At 41.9% G+C, this 25,057-nt stretch overlaps 1 protein-coding gene across 2 annotated transcripts in view; it reads left to right on the forward strand.

Annotated features, from left to right (window-relative positions):
- igsf11 (immunoglobulin superfamily member 11) overlaps window positions 1-22,241 on the forward strand; it is a 107,394-nt gene extending 85,153 nt beyond the window's left edge. For both annotated transcript variants that reach the window (XM_084351677.1, XM_084351678.1), the window contains 6 exons: window positions 3,830-3,993; window positions 12,720-12,927; window positions 14,111-14,266; window positions 15,954-16,076; window positions 17,252-17,399; window positions 18,450-22,241. In XM_084351677.1, coding sequence (XP_084207803.1) covers window positions 3,830-3,993; window positions 12,720-12,927; window positions 14,111-14,266; window positions 15,954-16,076; window positions 17,252-17,399; window positions 18,450-19,005 — 1,355 coding nt within the window. In that variant the 3' untranslated portion in view covers window positions 19,006-22,241. The remainder of the gene's footprint in view (window positions 1-3,829; window positions 3,994-12,719; window positions 12,928-14,110; window positions 14,267-15,953; window positions 16,077-17,251; window positions 17,400-18,449) is intronic.
- The last annotated feature ends 2,816 nt before the right edge of the window (window positions 22,242-25,057 follow it).

Genomic DNA, 25,057 nt, shown 5'->3' on the forward strand with positions numbered 1-25,057 from the left:
CACACACACACACACACACACACACACACACAGATTTCCATGCTCTCTGAGGTGTATGGTTTTCTCATGCATTAATCAACAGCAGTTTTGACACTTGGCTCCTGAATGAGGAGAGAGAGCTGTTTTAACTGAGCCACGCTGTTGGTTCTCTCCTTCCACAACCACTGCCAGCGCTGCCCGGGGTGACTTTATCAATTAGGCCTCTCTGGAAGAAAGCAGCATCCTCCCTCCTCCCTTCTATCCTCAATTTCACTCCTCCCCCTTTTCCTCTCTTTCTTCTGATTTATTCTCTCTCTGGGCGCCTCCCTAGCTGACTTCTGTCCCTCCCTTTTTCTTGCACTTTTCTCTTCCCTGTCCTTGACCGTTACCGCCCAAACTTTTTTTCGCACACCACTTTGTCCCCCCTCCATCATCCTCTTTCCATTACTTTGCTCTTTTTTCTCTATAAACACTGAGATCACAAATGCTGAGCATCGTCTATGATTAATCGTCAGGGCTCCAAAGTCTTTTTTAATGAACATGGCATCGTAAACTTACAGCAACAGGAAAAATGTTAAAAACTAAAAGTCAGATTAAAAATGTAAAAGTTTTTTCTTACGAGTAAAATAATGTATTTTTTTCTTATTTATAAGTTGATGTTTATAAGAGGGATAAACTTTCTAGAAGTTTTACATTTACCTGTAAAGATGATCAAATGGCTTTCTTTAAGGGTTTTGTCTTTTTTTCAATCTTATCACAGACACACAATCTCATCTTGACAGTGTTCCTGAGCTCCTGCATGTAATTGTTTGCAGCAGATAACTCACTACACGTCTACATTTTGCACATTGAGGCAATAATGAAGTCTTAATTTTTCAAATCTATATTTAAACAGCTACTGCAGTCGACATATTTCTTGTAATTGAAATGTTATTGTGGTCTAATAAAAGTGATAATGCAGCACTCATCTATTACAGGTTACATAACTGTGGGCAGTGTGAGAGTGTTAAGTTTTTGCTGTTTCCTGTCAGTCAGGCTGGTGTTGGTCTGGCTGAGCTGTGCCTCGGGGAAGCTCGGGGCTAGAGAAATGAGCAGGAGGGAACAAGATGTTGGATGGTAAATCCAGTGAAATGGTCAGCTCATTTACATTACAGCTTTACATTTAGCCAGGAGACATGAAAAAGAATGAAGGGCAGTTCGCTGCACTCGGCCCTCAGCAAGAAAGCAAAGACACGTGTTAAAAAAGAAGAAAACAGGGTGAGAGCAAGGTAACAGCAACTGAACCAAAACCCGTCTTTGAAAGCTTTTCATAGTCATTTGCCAGCTTTATTTTTTGCAGATGCACAATCACACACTGCATATTATACAGTAGCTAATACATTTTTTTTTTTTTTTTTTATCCATGTGGCCATATTAGACAATGACTCGCTCGCTCTGTACAGTATTCATTCTGGAAGAGCGGTCGTCTACCGGACACGCTCCAGGAGCAGAACTGCCATAAAGCTTTGGCAGAAGTGTGTGCAATAATGAGGCAATGCCGAGCAATGTTTAGTTTGTGAGCTGTCGAGCCATTCCCCTCTCTGTGTCTTAGATCTGTCCCTAACGGGCTGCCATACATGTCACCGACGACGACATGCGCTGATGGGTTTGAATATGCGCGCATGGAAGTGGGTGGTCATGTGGAGGGCATGTGCATGTTGTATGTGTGCAATTGTTGCCAGCGTGTGTGTGTGTGTTGTGCTTGGTTGTGATTTTGAGTGTGTATGTGTGTGTGTGTGTTTCGTCTTGGGTCGTGGGAGCTTACAGGCTCTGTGCGCAGAGGTTCCCTAATCCAGTGTTTTGAAATGAGCCCTCCAGCTGTTGTGGGCTTGAGAGACTGCTGCCTTGCAGGAGGCTTAAGGACGATAAGATGCTCCTTCTATCTTCATTCCTCTAGGATGTCTTTCTTTCTTTCTTTCTTTCTTTCTTTCCTTAATTCCTTCTTTTTGTTCCACTTTTCTTCCTCCCCAAATCTAACACATTTAATTTCAATGGGGCCCATGCAAATAAACTCTAAAACGGATCTCATGCTGCCGATACCATCGCGCATCCTGTGAAGGTCGTCAACCTTTCATATGAACTACCACCTCTTTGCCGTTAATCCTCCAATAGGAACAAAGATTGATTCTGCACATGAAATGAACATTGTGCCCACCGAGGATAGAAGGAGATCGGATTATAGTAGTGAGCTAAGAGTTTGTTATTTATTATATTTGTAATGATGGCCTGAGATTGTAAATGTCACGAGGGGGTAATGGGAGCTCATTAGCTGCGCTGTGACGTACGCGCCCGGGTAGACTGTCGTGCTGCTTTACGTACAGTCTTATTGTAGAAATTGAGTTACAGTGAGGGATGACACTTCTGTAAATGAGCCATATTGACATTCCAGTGGAATATAATGGCTTGAAGTGAAATTGCTTGCATAATCTATGGGGAGCCTTTTCACAGTCGTGTGTGTCTTACAAACCATAACCGAGCAGAGCAGTGCGAGCCTTGCCTATCTCCCCTGTGCCAGCAGTGAGCCTGCAGGGCGTGCGGTGTCTGCCAGCAGAAGGAAAGCGTAGGAAGTCGGCAGGTTCTCGGACAGAAAGAGCGGGAGCAACAGTCAGTCTGTCGGCTAGAACAAGACGGCGACATGCAAAACCCAGATTCTGCAGGAATGACAGTCAAAGCCTGAAATTCTCAGAAGATGGAAAATACCTCGAAGAAATAATGCAAATAACCAGGTTGCGAGACTTATATTTTGTTGTGTGAGGTGGTCACTGCTTGCACTGAGTCCCGACATACCACACACACACGACATGCTGGTGGTTTCTACCATTGGCTTATCGCAAGATCATCATCTTACATTATCACTAACAAGGACGATTCACAGGACATGATCAATTATCTGTAATCATATCAGTGCCATCATCCTCCTCACCATGTTTAGATAAGATTACTTCCCATTGGGGTTTTTGGACATGGATACATGCTTGCGGGGGAGATCTAACTTAATTTAGGCTGTAATGTCTTTAGCCGGTCTAGAAATAGGATGCTGCACGTACATATTTGTCTCTGTGGGTCTGTTAGGGCTGACAGCTGAGCCCAGATGAGGAAAGCGGCTCCTCATTTCCTTAGTTTAAGAAGATAGACCTTTTGTTGCACAACACAACAAGCTACGCTGGTTGCTAAGTGTGCTGCACGTGCACAGGAAGCAGCGAATAGTATCTGAAATAACCATCGCTATCCCCTCTTGTCATGTTCATTCAGCATGTATTGATACAGACCGTGTTCTCGTGAAAGAAGCAAGAAGCAAGTTGTTTTAGGAAATGAATAACTCAAGAGACAGCCTATCGTGTTTCCCCATTTAACTATTACATATTTCATGTGATCCTTCACAGTGTGGTCTGGATGTTTGTTTAGCTGCTGAGAGCATTTCAAAACAGGAGCTCGGTTCGGAAATCATGTTTGCTTTGCTGTAAAGATGAAAAGGAGGCAGGGAGATGAAACAGGACTTTTTCCCCCTTTTTAAAATACATTTATGTGCACATGGCGGAGGTTTATAGACCTCGCCTCCCTCTCTCCATGTGTCTGTCTTTATCTGTAACTCACTAAGGCAAGTCTGTTGCTGTTATGGGCTTTGAGTCAAACAGCATCCAGGAAGCAAAGTCCAAAGATTTATCTGAGAATTGGAACAAGGCTCTGTTTGGAGATAGTCATTTAGATGTCTTCTCCGCTCACTCTTTTCTCTTGTTTGACTTCTTTACACCTTGTATGTGCCTATCTATTGTGTGTCAAGACGCTGATCACTGCCTCCTTCCTCTTGCAGTGTGTGTGCGGGCGCTGGATGTGACGGTGTCCCAGAGCAGCATCCAGGTGGCCCGTGGCCAAGCAGCCGTCCTGCCCTGCTCCTTCACCACCAGCGCTGCCCTCAACAACCTCAACATCATCTGGATGGTGATACCACTGTCCAATGCCAACCAGCCAGAACAGGTACAGGGTCCATCACTTGTGCACTGTAGTGACGGAGCATCCCTTTGGCTTCTTTAACAAAGAAGCAGTGCGTTAAAGTGGAGTGTGGACAAATATTAAGATTTTAATCCAGCAGACAGGGTTCTGCAACCCAATTTAGTTCCTGTTGGGAGACTTGCTGTAATAATTCTGATTTATGTAAGTGGTAATCAGCAGGAGACAGTTAACGGGCAGAGCTGCAGCACGCTGTTCAGCCCTATGAACACGAACCTACCCGAGCCGGCCCAAACCTGGCTGCAGGAGATCGTTCTGTCCTGTTTAAATCGATCTAGCAAGAGCATTTGTTCTTTGTGCAGCAGAAAGCTAACGCTTCTCGTGATGACATCATTATGTTATATTATGAGAGGTGCAAAACGACGCAACAACATGCTGTCACGAATATTGAAAAAAGTCAGTGTTAGTGAATTAGTGTATTTAGTTGTTGTGAGCATACTGTGCATTTGAAATACTCCAAGAATTAACGTCATAATAAGCAAAAATATCACTGCAGGCACTGGGGGAAATATTTCTATTGTAGATTAAACTATCCTAATGCCTTAGTACTCTCTGCTTAACCCAAACCTAACATTTGAAATTAGCTCAAATAAGTTATTGAGTGTTAAAAAAAATACTTTGTTCATGTCTCTGCATTTAAAACTCTGTGGGATTAATATGTTTTGTGTTTTTAATGAAAAAAGAGTCACATTTTATTTATTTTTTTAGAAACTGTGACATCATTTCATCACTTTTATCATTTATTTTGGTTCATTGACTTACATGACCTTTGAGCTTAGTTTGTACAGATTTTTAGGGATATGAAGTATTTAAAGATACTCAAGAAGTGACATCACAATAAGCAAAAATATCAATGTAGGCTAGAGTTTAAAGGGCTAAATGCTTACAGAGGTGTATACTGTACGACTGAGATGCATTGTAACTTATGTTCTAATGCAACATTACTGTATGGATGTCCATGCTGCTTTCCAACACCAACCTCACAGTCAAAGCAGGTACACAAGACTCGATCTGTACTAAGGTGTGCTCAGATACAGCGAAAAGAGAATTCCAGAGGTTGCAGAAAGACACAGGAAGTCAGACGCAGATGAGATTAGTGGCCGGAATTAAGATGAGAACACATTTAAGACATATTTTGGGCTTGAGGGACATCCAGAGCAGTAACATGACAGCAATGGCTCTCGCTCATGGTGATTATCACTAAAGAAAACCCAAGCTAACGTGCTATATGCAGTATATTTGCACATTTATGCCACATGTGTAGTGGCCGCTTGTGGAAAAATACATGAGACACAAAACTTCTCTTTCCGGTGCATCTGAACGCACCTTTCTGACATTAGTTAGGTTATAGATGGAGAAGAATATATAGATATTAGATATTAGAAGACTATATTAGAGTAATATGGATGTAGTAGTAAGCTTAAAGGGACAGTTCACCCCAAAATCAAAATATCTGTATGTTTTATCCGTGTTTTGATGTGAGTTTTGGAGATATCGGCTGAAGAGATGTCTGCCGTCATAAAAATACATGTGAAAAACTCAACAGCGATGCCTCTTTTCAGAAATCATGACCCGGTTACTCAACATTATCCGTAGACCTTGTCATGTAGGAACTACATTTCTATCGAATTACACAAAGCAACTGTATCACTGCGCAGAAGGAAGCATCTTAACAAGGCTTCAAGGTTGTGACAGCATGGAGATTTTTGAAAGGAGACACTGCTGATGAGTTTTATCTCTGTCAAGGAAGTTTGTCCATTTGTATGTTGGTGGGTTGGTTTGTCAGCAGGATTACAAAAAAATTATTGAACGGATTTCCACGAAACTTGGATAGAAGATGGGTCTCGGACCAGAATAGACCCCGTTAACTTTTGCCGTGAACCATTCATTTTTGTCTTGCTTTTTTAACACTGTAAGATAGGGCCTTTTTCAACATTTTGGTTGTTTTTGAAAGGGATGATGCATGGATCTTGATTGAAAAAAAAATCTAGTGTATCTATGTGACTGGTGAGTAGACAGGGAGTGAAAGAAAACTATTGGGCCTCGGAGGAGGTATCCACTCTACTGAGTGACATCCTAGTTTTAATTGCATTTGTCATTTAGCTCCGTTTCATTCGAGAGAGGGCAGACATCTCTATGGCCGATATCTCCAAAATCCAACAAACACCAAAACAATCTAGATGTATACATAGCACTACAGGTAAGAGTACAAATGGGTATTTTTGATTTTGGAATGTACTGTCCCTTTAAGGTGTGTCCATAGTCTAGATAACTCTCTCACTTTCCAAGTTGCCCTGCGGCTTGCAGGACAGCATCGCCATGTGGCACATCTCTACCTTTAAAACAATGTATCAGCTGTGCAGCAAAGAGCGTCCTGAAGCTCATTTTCCTGTTGTGAGTTTGTCTGGGAACATTGGCGACAGTGTAATTTCCACACAAAAGCACTGCATGATTTAGACTTCAGTTTCTTCTTACTGCCGTTAATTTGTCTCGCTGGCTTCCCACCATCATCCCTCCCTGGCTTGCTCCTCTTGTTTTCTTCCTGTTTTTTTTTCTTCTCACCTTCCCTCCCCACCTCCCTCTCTCTCTCACTCTTCCTCCCCCCTTGCGGGACTTCTGTGATTCCATTTGAGTTGTTTAACATGCAGCTGCAGGCCGTACAAGCTCACCTGCCTCCCTTCACTTTGAACCCCGGCGCTGGTCGGCCGTCCAAATAATACAATCATCTTCTGCACTAATTACCTCACGCCCACGACAGGCTCTATATCGCAGCTGTTCTCACCACACACACACACACACACACAAACACACACACACACAAACTGGCATTAGACAGACTGCTGGTCCAAATGCAGTGCAGATCCACATGCATACTCGCAGGGCTTATATATATTTACTGGCTTCACACAAACATGGATGCAGAGTGCATCACAGTAGTGTCAAATCTGACGTGCATTTTTACATACAGCCGCAAATGCACCCATCACAGAGTAAAGCTCCCATGTGCACACCTGTGGATAAAGGCTTTTGCTGTTGTCTTCGCACACAGATACCTACAGAGAGCAGTGAACACAAACGCGTATAGGCACTTACTCACGGATGAATGCACTTTTAGATGCCAGGTGAGCAATGATTGGAGCTGATACATGTAAAAGGCAGCGTAACAGTCATGCTATGCCTTCACACTGTGTTATATCATATATGACATACACAAAGTAAAGTCCACATAGATGTGGTATGTGGAACATTGGGCGCAAGCACAGTGACGCACACACGATCGATGCAGCCGCTGCGCACATAGGAAGGTAACAAACACTGCGTGAGCTACTGTTCTGTGTGTGAATTTGGTGAGCTGTCTGTAAAGTGAGTGATGAAATAAAGTGCTGTGTGGGGTGACAGCGCAAGTACAAGGTCATTTTAGAGGAAGAGAATGTCATAAATGATTACGGTTGATGCTAAAAGCCATTAAGAATTACTGAACAGAACTCTCACGACCTGTGTTAGCACTTTAGCGGGTGCACTCGGACCACTCAGATCCCTCTCTGCTCAAATTTGAATACCGTGTTCGAATAACAGGAGACATCGCAACTTCTGTAGCACCGTTACAGGACAACGGCACGGAGCGCGCTATGGCTTCTCTGCACGCTGCAAATTCGGCTGTTTGTCATAGCTCAGATTAATCCTGTCGGATGTTTGCTCGGTGCTTGCCATGTTGTTTAAAGACGTCACCCTGTGGTTTACAGCCCAAAGCCGACATGGTTGACTTCACATTATAGGCTGTATTATTACTTAATGAGGAGAGTGTATGAGAAAGTGTGTCAACCTGGTTTACATAGAGCCTGTTTGGATGCTTGAGCTCTGCAGTAGTTAGTACAAAGGACTGGTGATACTTAGATTTTTTTAATGAAATATTTTATACAGTGGGTATAGTGATTTACAATGTGGAAGGGGTCGCAGGATTCTGCAGTTCCCCTCAGACCTCATGAGTTTTGTGGTTTTGGTTTTTTGCAGTCACCAACTAACCATTCTGGTTCACTCACACCACTCTCATAATGTTGTTTTTGCTGTTTTCAGAAATAAAAGCTCTAAAAACCCACTGTGGACTACATGCACGGTACCAGACACAGTTAGCTGGTGAGCATAGTACAGCAGTTAGTTACTGAATATAAATTACATGGCAATTTTTAAATTAGTAAAAAATGTTGACATCAGAAACATTTTATAGTAGTTTTATATATATTTTAAATTCCACATAGTTCTTTTTTATATAAAAAATATGCCACTATTGTAACTGTAAAGTATTACATTACTATAAAATGCATTTATTGACTTTGCAATGCTCAATGAAATGACCGTCAAGCTCAGCGTGGATTCTCTGTCTAAACTTGAGGCTTACTGTGGTCGTAGTCCTGTTTGTTTACTCTGATTACCTGACTGAGCTGATCTCCGGATTACAGCATGTAGGCATGTAGCTCAGTGGAGTGTACCTGTGTGTTTGGGTGTGTGTGCATGTTCAGGCGTTGTTTTTGTGTATGTAATCTGTCCATCATTCTGTTGTCGTGATCAAATGCTCCGACCTCTCCTCTGGCCGGCTACAGTCAGTGTGTGATAATCCAGATAAACACACACACACACACAACGAGACAATGGTTTTATGTTTACGAGCTGTTGTTTATCCTCTCTAAACTGTTTGCCGGATATTCGTGTTGTTTATGCTCTAATAAAAAAAACTCTCTCTTGCCGCACCACCTGTGAAACTATTCCTGGAACTGATTTTGTGGTTGCTTTAATTAAAACGGTTGATATATCGAACATTTAACTACAGCTTGTTGGAGACATCCCTCCAATGTGGCGTGCCATGCAGTTCACTATTATCAGAGTTGCCTGAAATCCTTTAAAATCCAATTTTTGACACATATTGTCTCCTTACTTTCTCTAGTTGAAGGGAGAGAAGTAGAGGAAGTTTCGTCACTCTGGAACTGATGAAAACTTTTTGCATCTTTTTCTAAATGATTTTCAGTCTGAAAAACGCAGTAAATATGTTTTCATAAATTCCTGGAAAGGGAGCCGTGTTGATTTTTACAACTCAGAGAGTAGAAATTGTGCATTTTGAGTGAAATGAGACTCTGGCAATATTAAGGTCACAGAGAATCTGTGGTGCAGAAATGAAGTTAATCTGTAATTGAGAACATCTGTCATAGTATTTTAGATGATCAGATTCTGGTCCTTATCTGAACCTAGCGATCTGCCAAAGGATAGATCGAACAGACGCTGCATTCACATACCCTCAGATATGTCCTTTTTCTCATCGCGCTGCCTCCCCCTAACCCTGCCGAAACAATGTTCGCTGGACACATTAAAGAAAAACTAACAAGAGGCCATTTCAAACGCAGCGTGTTGTTTGTCTGAGGCTGTAACTCCTCCGTGTGGAGAGGCTGGGGAGAAGTTACGCTATGATTCATATACTCAGCTTCTCTCATAAACAATAATGTGATACATTTTATTGATCAGCACAGAGGAAATTCTTTCTTTATTTGCTCTCCTCTCTCCAGGGACATCAGTATGCAGCATCAGCGATAGCAAAGTCTGTCTCAGCAGAAGTGTAAGAACTCTTCAGGCTGTGAATTGTTTGGACTTCTTTGACTTAGTCAGTGATGTAAAGTAACTAAGTACATTTTCTCAAGTACTGTACTTCAGTACAATTTTGAGGTACTTGTACTTTACTTGAGTATTTCCATTTTTCTGCTACTTCATATTTTTATTCCAATACATTTTAGAGGCATATATTGTGCTTTTTAATCACTACATTTATTTGATAACGTTAGTTTCTAGTTACTTTTCAGATAACTTGCGCCATCAGAGCCAATTTTTTTTTTTACAACCCTAGACTTCCTGTAGTTAAAGGATGCTAACACACCCTGATCACTACCAAATCAAGATCACTCGCTACAGCTGAATTGATCTAGTGAAGGTCAAAGTCATGCTGTGAAAATTAACTTTCAGGGACTTGCTCAATAAAGTTTATCCATCAGAGTGATCAATTTGTCACCTTTAATTTGATGAATTTTGATGTAATTTTCTAATACTCACTGTTTGTAAAGGCATGTAAATTATCTTCGGATATCCTTTGCATGTGAAAAGGGCAAGTGGTGTTTTGGGATCGAGCCAAAAGTAACGTAGATCATGGGCTAGATCGTGCAAAACCGGCAGTTTGGAGAGATATACTAGTGAAATAGCCCATATTGTTCAGAATGTGTCTCAGAGGACAGAAAGAGATAACAGAGGCAGCTTACTGTCTGTAATTTGAGGGGAGGCTGTGGGGGTTTAGAGATTTATCAGGCTTTATTGAGACGATGGCAGTGTCCCTCGTGTCTGGGGCCAACAGGGCCCTTCGGGTCAGTCAGAAGTAGGCTAATGTCATGAGACTGGTGCAGCGCCGGACAATATCAGAAGGTTTACTGCGTGGATCCAGTCGTGTCACACAGGGTGGACTGTGAAGCAAGAGAATAGGACATGGTTAGGGTGTGAGCGAATGCTTGTACTGTAAGTGCGTGTGTGTGTGGAGGGTTTTAGGAGTGTAAGGATAAAGCAGAGGTTTACCGCTGGGCCAGCAGTGGGACGTCCAGCTAGTCCAGCTAGAGTTCTTAGGGCCGTCCGCCATCTGAGTGCCAGCCATGACCTCTTTTCTCGCTGCGCACAGCTACAAAGCCAACCAGGTCAGGCGAGAGGATGAGGTGATTTATACACACACAGACGTAGACATGGATGGATCTACACAGTGGGCCGAGACACAAGGTCGAGAAAATGGGCAAATATCTTGACAAACAATACGGTGTTGATCCTCATTTTTTTTAATTGTCAGAACACAAAAACACGAAGGAACCCGAAAAATACAAAAAGCAGTGACAGGTGTAAGATGCAGCACGGTTCAGGGCCTGCTTTAATCCTCTGTTCCCTCACGCACACACACACAAACACGCAGGAGGAGTGCGTGCTGCGTGCGAGGCCGATTGATTGGATCACTTTCACCGAGCATGCAGATTATATTGTTCAGGTCATCAGGAGTGTAGAGTCGGGTCATGTCGGTGCAGTCTGTTCAGGAGGGGGAAGAGAGAGGTAGGCACAGACAGGAAAATGGGTTTGGGACAGTGAGACCACACAGTTATTAGACTGAGAAACAGTCTGTGGCAGAACAATCACACAACTGATACACTCCCCATGAGTAAGTGAGTATACACCGATACACTGAATCACACACACACACACACACACACACACACACACACACACACACACACACACACACACACACACACACACACAGGGAGAAGATGCAGTTGCAGGCTCTCATCACAGCTGAGGAGCTGCCTATTCATCTGCACATAAGAGGACAAAGCGAGCGTACTGCACTCAGGAAATTGCAGCCGCGCAATTTACAACCGTTAAGCAGCGGTGGAGAAGACAGTCACATACACACTTGTGCACTTTCATCAGCACTATCACTCTCTCTCTCTCACACACACACACACACACACACACACTGGTGCTGGTTGTTTCCCTGCCTGGGTCTTTGAACAGTTCAATGAGGGCTCTTTTCACCAAAGTGAATAGCCCCTCTGATTCCCCTCCGCGCTTTGTGTGTACGTGTGCGTGCGTGTCAGTGTGTGAGCCGGTGCGCGGGTGTGTGTACGAGCGCCAGACTTGCGTGCACATACCATGTGTTTGCGTGTGTCCTCTTCATCTTTTGTGTGGGCCCAGCTGAGGGGTGAGAGGCTGTTTTGCATGTGGCTCGGCCTCACAAACGAGCTGTTCAGCCCGAGTTTGAGGCCTGAGGGAAGCTTTTGAACAAATTGATCCTTCATTGCTCTTTAATACGGGCTGGAGACAAGCGTACCTCAGTTCGTGGGATTCGTCCGTACAAGTGCGCTCCCGCTGTGGTGATTCTCAGAGGTCACTGATGTAACGATGGAGGTTTTGATTTAATTCCTCGCTGGATTTGACTCCTTGTGCAGAGGACTCACTGTTGGATTCATCAGATTGCAGTTTATTTGTTTCTAAGTTAAAATGCTGTCAATTATGCATGCCATTTAGTGGATGCTTTTATCCGAAGAGGCTTATAGTACCATGCATACTTTTAGTATGTGTTCCTTATCCTGGCATCTACCCAGTGAGCTAGAAAAGACCACTTACAAATAAAAAGGTTTTTGGTCCGTCTGTCCGTTTGTTTGTTTCCAAGGACATAAAAGTCTCTTTAGTTCTTTTTTACTTTCTGGCTCCACTGTCGAGCTATTTTTCAGCCTTGTAGTAGAACTAGGTCTCCCTCTAGTGAGACTTATTTGTAACAGGCCTCTAGAGGATATATCTAAGAATCACATTCAGACAAAAGACCCTCAGAATGACAAAAAGCCTCTAGTGTTTAGGACGATAAAAACTTGGTCACCATCTGCTGCGTTTCCTTGGAAAACAGGAGCAGATTCAGCTTTTTGTTCGTAGGATTATACATCTCTGAGTTGCTGATTCTCATCTATTTCTCTTTTCTCCCCCCTCCACATTTTCTTCTTTGACCTCTTTGCCACCAATGTCTCTTTCTGCCTTCCACCTCCCCCACTTACTCATTTCTATTGTTACCATTTCATTCCCTTGAACTCTTTCTCCTTTTTCTACATCCGCTACCTTCTGACATCCCGATCCAGGTGATCATTTACCAGGGCGGCCAGGTGTTCAGCCTCGCCAATCACCTCAATGGTCGTGTGGGCTTTGTGGCCACCATGCCAAGTACAAGTGCCTCCATCTTCATCAACAACACCCAGCTGTCCGACACTGGGACCTACCAGTGCCTGGTCAACAACCTCCCAGACAGAGGGGGGCGCAACATCGGCGTCATTGGGCTCACCGTGTTGGGTAACTAGCAAGATGTTTATTTTTTAAAATAATTTAAACAAAAACAAGGACAGTTTATTATATGAGGAGCTGTACTGCAACAAAATTTAGATTTACTTTGGTCAGTCAATTCACTGTCTTGCCCATAATTCTGTACGTCTTAAAGGTGCACTATGTAGTTTTAGGGAAGATTTTAATCAGAAGAGAAAGTTCATCATTGAATACATTTTTATGCCTAAACAAACTCTCTCTTTCTTTGTATGTGGCAGCCGCTGCCACCTTCTAGCTTCAACAGTGTTGTGGGGACCTGATTTTCCTCTGAGAACAGCTTGTTAGTCAGAAATTACATTTCTGACTAACAACTTTTTTTCTGAGTTTGATTTTTTTCTAAAAAAATGCATAGTGCCCCTTTAAGGTCAAAGGAAGAAAATGAAACTTACTTGCTTTGTCCCTGCTAATTGCACTATAGAATGGCAAACAATGACACTGTAAACGCAGTCATCATCAGTGGTGTAAAAAGTAATGATCCTTTACTTAAGTTTAAATACCAACACCACACTGTGACAACGCTCCAGTACAAGTTAACATCCTTCATTCAAAATCTCGCTTGAGTGAAAGTAACAGCAAGCAACATTTAAAATGAAAAGAGCAAAAAAACAAAAAAAAAAGCAGAAAAGAAAAAAAATGTAAAGTAGAGCTACTCATTCACAAACATTTAAAATCAAATCCACATACGTATGTGTTTTTTGCTCATATCAAAAATCTGAAAAGAAACTAGTTACTAAAGCTGTCAGACAAATGTAGTGGAGTAATAAGTAGAATCTTTTTCCACTGAGATCTGGTGGAGTAGAAGTATGCAGTTGCATAAACTTCAAATAAATGAAGGTACAAGTACCTTGAATTTTTGTCGTAGTCAAGTATTTAAGTAAATGTACTTAGTTACATTAAATCACTGACTATCATTATGAAAAATTGTAGCTGGTGAAACTTTTTATTTTCTACTTTTCAGTTCTTAACCAAGGAGAAGATTCTTTTTAGGTTAACGTTTAAAACAGTTTCCAGTGAAGCAGCATGTAAGCAGGCTTGTACTGACGAGATTCTTCATCTTTCTTTGGTTATGAAATGTTCCCCTGCAATTAAGATAACATTAGATTTGCTTCGTAAATTGGTTAACACGACACCGCCCACTCTCTCCATCTGCCAGTGCCCCCCTCGGTGCCAGCATGTCGAATCCAGGGTACGCTGGATGTAGGCAGTGACATCATGCTGTTCTGCAGCTCAGAAGAAGGTATTCCCACACCGTCCTACTCCTGGGAGAAGCTGGACGCGCTGCCCAAGCTGCCGCACAACGCCATGCAAGGTATTACAAACAAGCTGGCCATCGGAGTTCCCTTTTGCCCCACCTTCGCTGGTAAATCTCACACACATAGCGTAGCTCAGACTCAGCAACAATCCCACCATCTCAGCCACCTGTCATGTGCCAGGCCCGAACTACTGCCCACCTGAAGGCCCCCCCAAACCCGACCCAACCCCCACTGATCCTGCTGAGGGGTGATGATGGATGGATGGGAGTGATTCAGACTGTGAATTTGTGAATGAGTGTCAGGAATGAGATGATATGTGGTGTTTTTATGATTTTCCTCATCTCTTATGCTGAATACCAAATCTGACCCCACTAATTCTGACCACATGCTGCTTCAGGTTCAACTAAGCGGCGGCCTAACACACATCCAGCTCCCCTTAGAATAACTGGAGCGGGTGTATTGGAGTTTGGTTTTCAGCATCAGAGAACACTGTGGACTCTCCTTTCTTTCCCAGCTGTGCTCACTGCACAGCCAAATAATCTTCATCTCTGTCTGTACACTACTGGTCAGTAGAAGGCTAAAATGTTAGCATGTTAGCGAACTTGCAGATAGCAGATTCCGACAACGATAAAGCTGATTGTTTCTCTTATACAGCCATAGAGACAAATGATGTAGATAGACACGAGCGAGGGACTGTATATTTGAAGGACCTGAATCATAATTGCAAATTGAGCAACAAAGCTGGTTGAACACACTTCAGCTCTCTGCATTTGTGAGACGCTAATAGGAATTTCTGGGAATCAGCCTTTTGATATGTTAACATCAAACAGCGCTTCAAAGAGGGCGAATTGTATCTCGCCTGACATCGCAGTTGCACAAAATGAATCTAACTTCAGTTCCTAATCATTAGATTTCACTTATTGTAAGCTGTTGACATTATTTTCTCTAAACCCTGGTCTTGTTGATGATGTATATATTAAAGATCAACCATTAGAGAGATGGATCATTGAGATATTTCATTCAAGCTATTTCAGGGAATCCTGCTGCATACTGTATACAAAATATCAAGACCAACTTATTGACATTGTATAGTTACACTGATCTCCACTTCTTGATGGAAGTCAGAAAGCCCACCTCGTTTGGCATATTTAACCTTTTAAAGTGTTTTGTAATGAGTTTTGTGCCCGTCTTCTTCTGCTGTTTGCATTTTATTCAAATTGAAACGAGCACCTGGATCCGTCAGCATCAGTCTTATTTACGTTGGTCTGACACAGACAGATGTACTGTAACATCTGTCACAACACTGTCGCGAGAACAGGTGGAAATTGGGCTCACTTCCTTTTAAATGAACCCAGTAGTGTACAGCTCTATGGTTCTAAGCTCAACCCATTCATCATTTGTGAAAGAAAGGAATCTGCAGCTATATTTGTTGCCGTACAGAATACTTCACTTGCAAGTCTTGTATAAAAAGCTATATAGCACCCTCTGCTGGTAGGAAGTTGTTTAGTTGAATGTATTCCCATTTTTTGAAGATTAGTATTTAAAAGATAGCCAAATTTCATGTTTTGCTCAAATTATGAATGTGTTACTCAGTTAAACTTACTCAGATTAACTCTGATTTTATACTTTGCTCTGCATTTTGTCATATGTGTGTGTGCTTCCACATTGTGCTGTGTGCATCCATGTAAATATGTTTTAGTCTTTACATTAATCACTATGTGGCTGTGTGTGTGTGTCCTTCAGACCAGATGCAGGGCACTGTAACTCTGAGAAACATCAGCACCAGCACCTCAGGACTCTACCAGTGTACCTCCAGCAATGCAATTGGCAAGAGCACCTGTCTGCTCAACCTGCAGGTTGTAGCACGTAAGTACACACTGCTTCTTTACTGCTGGATCCACGTGACGCTGTTATTGTCATACATAGACCAGCCGAACACACGGTTACATTTTTAGATGGAAAAGCCGCCTCCTCGTCTGACTCAAACACTGATGGATGGGAATAAAGTTAGAAAGTCTTCTGCTTGAGTGACACGTGTCACTGAGACGGATAAACAGGATATCGAGCAAACAAAGAACAAGACCAGAACATTCTGAAGAAAGCAGCAGTCCCCACTCAGAAACAGACAGAGAGTTTGTTTGGGTCACACAGGGTCAGACAGTTTGACAGGAAGGACTATAACATGGTTTTGAGTCTCTTTTTTTTTATTTGACAGTGTGTGGCAGTCTGACACTCAGATATACATGCTGACAGACAGCAGAGTGCTGAGTCTGGAGATGTAAATACGAGGAGGCGTTACTCAAAACCATTCTGTTCTGTTCCTGTTTCTGTTTTACTTGGGTTTTTTTTTTTGGAAAAGACTTGAATGTCTTTCATCTGTTGTTCAACAGGTTTAAAAGCTCAGATCTGTCAGAGTCAGTCAGACGAATGTGTTCCACTTAGACATAAGTGTATGTTTCGTCAGTCATCTGCCACACAGTTCACTGCGCCTGGAGCTCATTCTTTAAAGGTGTAGTGTGTAGGATTTAGGAGCAGAAATTGAGCATATGGCAAATATTAAACAGACTTGCATTTATATAGCGCTTTTCTAGTCTACCAACTGCACAAAGCGCATTACAACACTTGTCACATACACATGCATACTTTGCAGGGGCTGCCATACCTGCTCATCAGGAGCAATACAGCACTTTCTAACTAAAGGGAGCGCTGTATAACCAAATATAATATTGAAAATTACGTTTTCATTAGTGTATGATCACCTGAAACTAAGCATTAGAATGAGCCTTTTATTTCTACAGCGAGAGCAGGTCCTCCTCCATGGCAGGAAGGAAGACGGCGACCGTGACTTAATGTAACATGAATAATTTCTGCCTGAGTCATGTAGAACAACTGTAATACATTTTTCTGTTATTTAGTTTTCTGCAACATCCAGCTCTCTCCTCAAATGATGCTGATTCTGGATGTCTTGGACCGAACGTACCGTCTCTTGATGTGGAACAAACATTTGTAACGCTTCCTCCTCCTGTCTTTCTGCCCTGCAGCCCAGCCTCAGAGTGTGGGTCTGATAGCAGGGACCATCGCCACGGGAATCCTGGCTGTCATCATCTGTTGCCTGTTAGTGGTGGTCACACTCTTCTACTGGAAGAACAAGAACAAATACGACGAGGAGGAGATTCCCAACGAGATCAGGTTTGGCTTCAGTTTGTGGCCGTTCTTCTTTGGGGGATGTAATTGCAACCAAAAGCTGTTGTAGTCTCCAGTGCATGTCGAACAGACGACATCATTTTCATGGATGTACTGGATGTAGTGTCTCTGTTGAAGACAAACAGGGATTGTTTACTTGCATGCATGTATTTTAGGCTGTGTCAGGGTGGAGACTACATGCATGCTGCCTATGATGATAAGATAGCAGCGACTTTGTATTTCCTGTTGTAGAATGAGAAGTGTGTCAGCCCTGCAATCACATAGATTCTGCTCAAAAACCCTGCCAGTAAATTGGATTTAAAGTTTGGAGAATTCAGCTTAATTTTATCTCCTAGCAGTGGATTTTTCTCTGTTTTTTTTTTTTTTACATCACCACAGGCTAATTTGCCTTTCAAACAGTCTGTGAGGCTCTGTCAGTTGTTTAAATGGGCTGCTACCCTAAATCACTCCACGAATCATTTGGAAGATGAATCATTGTTGAGATATCTGAGGCTTTGGCTGATTAGGATAACATCTGCCTCATTTTGGGCTCGACTACAAAACCTAATTCAGTTTCCATCCCTCCGGCTCTGCTTTTTTCCCACTTACAGCAAATATTACAATGAATATATTTAATCTCAGGCAAATGAACTACCCAGAATTACACTTCATACAAAACACCATATAGATGAGCATGGACTGAATAAAGTGCAACTTTAATGTAGTGTAGTTCAACACTCTCTGTGTATTTACAGAATCTTTTTCATGATTAAATAAATATAAAAAGTCACCTTTTTTTTGTAAAATTGTAGTTTTGGGTACAGGTTTTCTAGTTATTATAAATTATTATTATTATTATAATTATTTTAATGTTATATTATATTATATTATAACTGGTTGTAGATTCTTGCAACATGTCTGCATTAGAGAAGAGCTTTACATTTTTAATGTGTCACTGAGGATTTGTGCTAAATATTTTAAGACCGGCTGTCTTACTTGCTATCATTGCTAATATGACTGACATCTTCACAACATCAACTCGTATCTTCCTAACAGAGAGGATGACCTTCCTCCCAAGAGGTCATCATCAGTGAAGGCTTTCCATGCGGATGCCTCATCTTCAGAGAACGACACGCTGACGTCCACCAACACCTACAACAGCCGCTACTGGCACAACCCCAAACCCAACTATGACACCAACTCCTACACACGCTACAATGGAGACACACGCCAGACCTTCTCCACCGCTGCCCATGGCACACACGGACACGGACAGCCCCAGAACACAGGACATGGCCACAATGCAGTGGTTACAGCGCCAGGCACAGCCCCGCTGTCCCGCCACGCACCGCCCACGACGGCAACGACGACATCGTTCGCCAACGGCAGCCACACGCTCCCGCCACCTAAGACTCTGGTGGTCACCACAAACTCTGCCCCGTCCCCTCCCACCATGGTGCGCAGCAACGGCTCTGTGAGCCTCAAACCAGTGGTGACGTCCACACACGGGCAGCACACGCACTCCTACGCCGTGAGCCAGGCCACGCTGGAGCGGATGGGGGCTGTGCCTGTCATGGTGCCCGCCCAGAGCAGAGCAGGCTCGCTGGTCTGAAGATTGGTAAGACTTTGAGACTAAATGAGTGTTTGGTTGTGATGTCTGAAATCCACTGATGAAAAACAGAAGGAATATGGGCTGAAGCAGCCCGCTGCCCTTTACAACTGTGTCTTTCTGTATGTCTCGACCTCTTTATCTCAAAACAAACTGGGATTTCACAGTGCAGAGTTCATTTGATGCCAATTCCCTGATGCACAGGAATAGACAAGCACTACATGGAAGCTGGTCATCCCCCTTACTGGATGGATTTTCCGGGCGGGTGTGGTGGGAACTATTTTTCAACCATTTGGGTGATTACACAACGCTGGAGTGAAACTTCCCGCAGAACCTCGATTCCCAGGTGTTTTTTCAGGGCTGGATCATTGTGATGATTGTGTTTTGTTTTTTCGGACTCAAAGCAACACGAGGCATTTTCATCTCAGTGTGTCCATACTGCATGGTCAGACAGAAGCGAGCTCGGAGTTCCACATAAATGCATGTGCCCCTTGGTTTAGGATAACAAATTATTAAGTCCATATTATTTCCAATAATTTCAGTTGTGATTTTGACTTTGATGATGGTGATGATGAGGATTATGCATTGAAAAAGTGAATGTTTAAACGTCTGTTAGAGTAATCTAAAGGATGAAAGCATAAGAATGGAATGATGTTGGGTGAAAAGGCCTTAGAAGCTTGGAGAGAGGGGTTTTATTGGGTGCAATACATCACATAATATACTTTACGTCATTGAATGCAAACCTTTTAATTATGTTTTTGCACCTTTCAGAGCAACTTTATATCAAAACTGCTGTCTTATTATGAACAATAACTCTTACTAATGATATGCTTTACCCATAGCACATAAATCACACACAAATTACCGGTGATGTTTGAAGATAGCACAAGTGATGCATTTTCAGAGAAAAAACGCACAACACTTTTCACAACAGACGACTAGTCCCCCCCCCCTACTGAAACTTGAACCTGCAGTTGGATATTGTCTTCGCTGTGTTCATCCTTGCTGTTGTCCTAATCTGGTTCGTGTCACATCAGTGCTGCTTTGAGAAAAGATAAGAGGATGTCGTATTTCATAAATGCTTTATAAAGAGACAAATATATATTTAAAGGTGACTTTTTCCCCTTGACAAAGGCTAACACCTACTGTTTTCTACTGTACATATTGTAACTACAGCAGTAGGCTAGATTGTGAATCAAAGAAAAATACATTACATGTCTGACTCAAACATATTTTACAACTCATGTGTCTTAATTTTAAAACTGTTCTTTTATTTTGTTACATCAGATGACAAGCTGGGTTTGATAGACGGTGGTGTTGGTTTCACTGGAGGGATGGGTTTTTTTATGCTTTCATTTTTTTTTAAAGGAGTTTTGCCATTTCATCACAAAGGTCTGAGTTAAATACAGTATGGTTTAACATTGCTATAAATAATAGACACCTGTGCTGTATATGATAGAAAGTATCACTGTGTTTCTGACCTACTGTGTTTATAGTTTAACCAAATCTCACCAGTGGAAGAAACAGCCTGTTACAGAACTGTTCCATAATTTAGCAATCCTCATTTCTTATTGTGCGTTACCCTTAATGCGCAATGCTAATAATATCTTGTAGCTACGATGCAATATTTGATACAGCAATTATATGTGTGTTACATGCAGTATTGGAAAGTGAGTTTTATTCTTCAAAGCAATGTTCTCTTTGCGTGGGATTGATGAGTTTTAATTCTACATGCTGTTTTGGCATTTCAAGTCTAACTTAGCATTACAGAAAGTGCTCCGGCTTTAACAAACACAATCCCGTGATTCATGGTGGGTTGGTCCAGATGACTGCTGACTTTAGAAACACTTTTTTTTTACGTGTGAGACTCAGATTTATGTCTTTATGCCATTTCTTAGTAGGTGTTAAAAGCATTCACAAACACTCAATTGAATTAGAAAATAAAGAAAACTGGGAGGGTTGGCAAGCATGTCTGGAGTATTATCTGATCATTTTAAACTGAAAACATAAATTGACAATGCTTTTTAACCCCCCAAAAAACATTTGGATAATATGAGCAATAAATACAAGCCAAGGTCATGTACTTGTGTTATCGATGTCATCCCTTAAAGGTCCACTGTGTAGGATTTAGTGGAGGAAATAGAAACGTTATATTCATCATTGTGTTTTCACCTGAAACAGAGAATCCTTGTGTTTTCATTACCTTAGAACAAGCCTTTTATATCTACAGAGGGAGCCGGTCCTCCATGTTTTTACAGTAGCCCAGAATAGACAAACCAAACACTGTCCTCAGAGAGGGCCTTTCATGTCTTTCACATGTAATGACCATTATAGGGGAGGGTGAGACGAGGCGTATTGTTGTACCACTAGATGTTACTGTACTAAATCCTACACACCGGTTCTTTAATTCACACAGTTATAGAGTCTCACAAATAGACCTTCTCAGTACCAGTAAACACTGTCTGGTTTTTGCCTGGAAATCATGATGGAAATGGCTTTTAGTTTAAATCTGCATCTTAACCCCTCTATTACATGATACTGTTCAGTCACAATATGTACCAGAGCAATCTCAAATTTGTTTGTTCATACAGTATTATATTTGACCCTGTTACAGACACATTTATCCAAAATGCATTTTTGGCAGAGAAACACACGTACACACACACACGGGTTTATAAATACAATAAGGCTGAAAAAAGGTGAAATGATCAAAGGTCAGCCATCACCTTGTCTCCTTTTTGTCTGACAGTGTTTCCAGAGTAAAGTCTTCTGTGTGTGTAGATTTCACTCACCACTCCTCCCAACGTCCCTGCCCTAAGCACTGGCTGACAACATCAAAGGAGAACTTCTTCCTCCTAAGAGCTCTCTTTATTCTTCCCAGAAGAAAAAAAACAATTCAGGCTGGAGAAGCTAAACTGAGATTATCTTACTCTAACTCTGCCCTCCGTTTGCAGGAACAATGGAGGAAAGAGAGCACAATCGGTATTAAACTACTGAGGTTTTAACCCAGATCAAATCGACATCTCATCTTCTACCCTGGCCAAAGGTTGCCGCGTGGTACACAAGGTGGTACATGGGTTGTGTATATAGATAAATAATGACATGTGATATATTGCCAATAGTAAAACCAACCTGTAAATATGTATAAAAAATACATCTTGTTCTTACTGTTGGGTTGAAATGAAATAGGAAAAATAACACTGGAACTTGTAGTGAATAAATATTGTTAATACATTCTAGTCGGCATCCTGCTTGTTTGTTTGTGTGTTTTTCTTGGTATAATGCAAATTTCCTGACTGCTTCATGTTTTAAGGTGGAAGAAACATTACACCTGTCAAACATACTTCTACCTGTTCTACCCATCCTGTCCTGTTCGCCTCCCTCTCTTCCATCGACCTTCCCTTACCTCCTTTTACTCCCTCTTACTTGACCCAGTCCCTCTCCCATCCCTCCTTTTGCAGGTAGTGTGAGGGACCAGTAATCTCCAGAGACAGATCTCCCACACTTAACACTTTTTTGACCAAAGCAAACTGAGTGCAGTTTCTGGGCTAGGGCCGGTGTTGGTTTCAAAATTGGTTCAACCTGCAAACATTTAAGAACTGGTTTGCTTTTCCACAGCTAATGAGAGCCACCTTATTGCCATGTCATTCAGTCACTGTTTATGTCTCCAGTTTCCCAGCACTGTTAGGACCAACCATGGTGGACCAACTCTAAAAGTGTTGTTACTTGCATGCCTACATTGGCATTCAAACATGATTGGTCCTCCAACAAATGTTGCTTCAATTACTGAAAATCTCCTCACATGGATAAGTCAGAACATGCTCCACTAGCTCTGGTTTTTAAAAATGGCAGTCATATGTGTTTTTGTGTTGGTCCTTGGTCACGATAGCCCCCCTCCAGCCCCTGACATAAGCGGTTCTTTGCTCTAGACCAGCAAAGTGTTTTTCGACTATCAAAATGCAACCAGAGTAGGCACTGCCTCCAAATCAGCACCTGAACCACCTTGGTCGATAACGGTTAACTGAGTCTCCTCCTCCCCAGCCTCCAATACACGCATCCAAGACTGTCCTTAAAGGACAACTCACTCCCCCACATGCATCCCCTTCCTGATTTCCATTCACCCGCCCTCAACATCCTACACCTTCTTATTTTATTAAACCTGTTCAGGCATGGTCCTTGCAATTGATTCAATATTGAATATTAAGTACAAGAGGAGAGAAAACAAGATGACATTAAGTAGAACATCAACCTCAAGAAACTGAAACACTTGTACTGTATTTTAGCTACATGTAGATAGCTACAAAGATTCTGCATGAAATGTCTTATGCAGAGTGGGTACCGACTTCAGAGGAAGCTGCTGCTGTAATATGAATAACACATTTCAGGCTTCGCTCAGCAAGCTTTCTATGAAACTCATTCATCGAGCCTTTCGGCACTGCTGCAGGCTGTTAAGACAACCATAAAGAGGGGAGCTGCGCAGAATAACAATATTAAGAATATGCAAGCAGGCTACTTTCTTCATGTGCTTGGGATTTCTATTCCCATGACCAATTATGTGATACAGCAAAAATGAACCGTCTTCAAGAAAAGTTATAGATACAGACCAGATACATGAACAGATACCTACTGCACATTGACCAAGAACACCTCCTAATTATTTAGGTTGCATTTAGGTGTGTGTATGTGTGTGAGAGAGAGAGAGAGAGCATGACATTGCTTTATTGGTATCAGGCTCATTTATGCATGGCCAAGATCATTTTAACTGGCTCAGCACTTTGTGCAATGTAGATTAGTAATGTGCAGTATCTGTATTTGAATCATGAGGAACTGCAGTTGTTGAATTAACCACTAGGGGGCAATGTGTACACACTCACTGCAGCCAGGACTTGCATGAATAATTCAGTCTCAAACCCCATCATGAGAGTTCAAGACGGTAAATTCTGAACCATCCATTGTAAAAGGCAAGTGTATCCACTGGTAATGGATTGAGTGTTAATGGACTTATTTAAATTCATTTGAATAACACTTGTCTTAATGGTGATGGTTTCATTTCTACTCTGAGGTTTCATCAGTATTCCTTTATTCTCCCTCTAACCATTTCAGCTTTCAGAATCAACAGGAGTGACCTTTGGAAAGGCAGCAGCGAGAAGGGCAATGGACCAGAGCGGGTGTGTGTGTGAGTGTCTCTGTGGAAGCAAGCATACTATGTGTGTGTTCACACTGCTAATGAGAGCATTGAGGTTAATTATATTTTTTCAGAGATTTGATTTGTGACCAATCAAAGGAATCTTTCTTCTTATAATCCTTTTTTCTTCTTCTTAGTACCATGTGTCATTTAATACAAATACACTCCTTAGCCGTCTTATTTCATACATACACTTTTCCACATTACATGTCATGCAGGTGGACACTTCCTGTCAAGTGGCTGTCTGACAGTGGTGGGTTGGGCACAACAGATGACTTGCGTGTCCAGTGTTTTGCAGACGCTGTATAACTTGGCACCTTGCACTTATTGTTTTGAAAAGCGCTACCTAAATGCTGTTATTGTTTTTATTATCATTGCTTGTCTTCTGTAGCTTTGATAGATGTCTTTACAAACGCCTGTGCCAGCCTAGATGTTATTTCTATCTCCTGCCAAGGCTGAATGTAGCAGAAAGCTTTTCACTTTATTGAACTGTTAGAATGCTACCATGTTACCATCCATATAATCCATGTATCTGTAAAACAGGATACTAATTATGATACCCAAAGCCGGATGCAACTACTGTCAGCATTAATAATAAACATAATACCAATACTACTATACTGGAATGCTCTGAAATCGAAAATACATTTTCTATAAAATAAAAGGTGCATGGTTTTGAAAATCAGTCCGATTTATACACTATTTTAAATTGTCATGATAGTCATTCAAAGTCAATCTAAAGCAGCAGCAGTGAACTCTTGATGGGAACAGTCCGGATCATGCTTTTTTTGTAAGCACAGGAAACATACCTGAGTGCATATTCATCTTTTTACTGATAGCCCTCTCATTCTCTACCCTACGATTCACTAG

Source organism: Pagrus pagrus, assembly GCF_965226575.1.
Source record: "Pagrus pagrus genome assembly, chromosome: 4".
Taxonomy (NCBI): Eukaryota; Metazoa; Chordata; class Actinopteri; order Spariformes; family Sparidae; genus Pagrus; species Pagrus pagrus.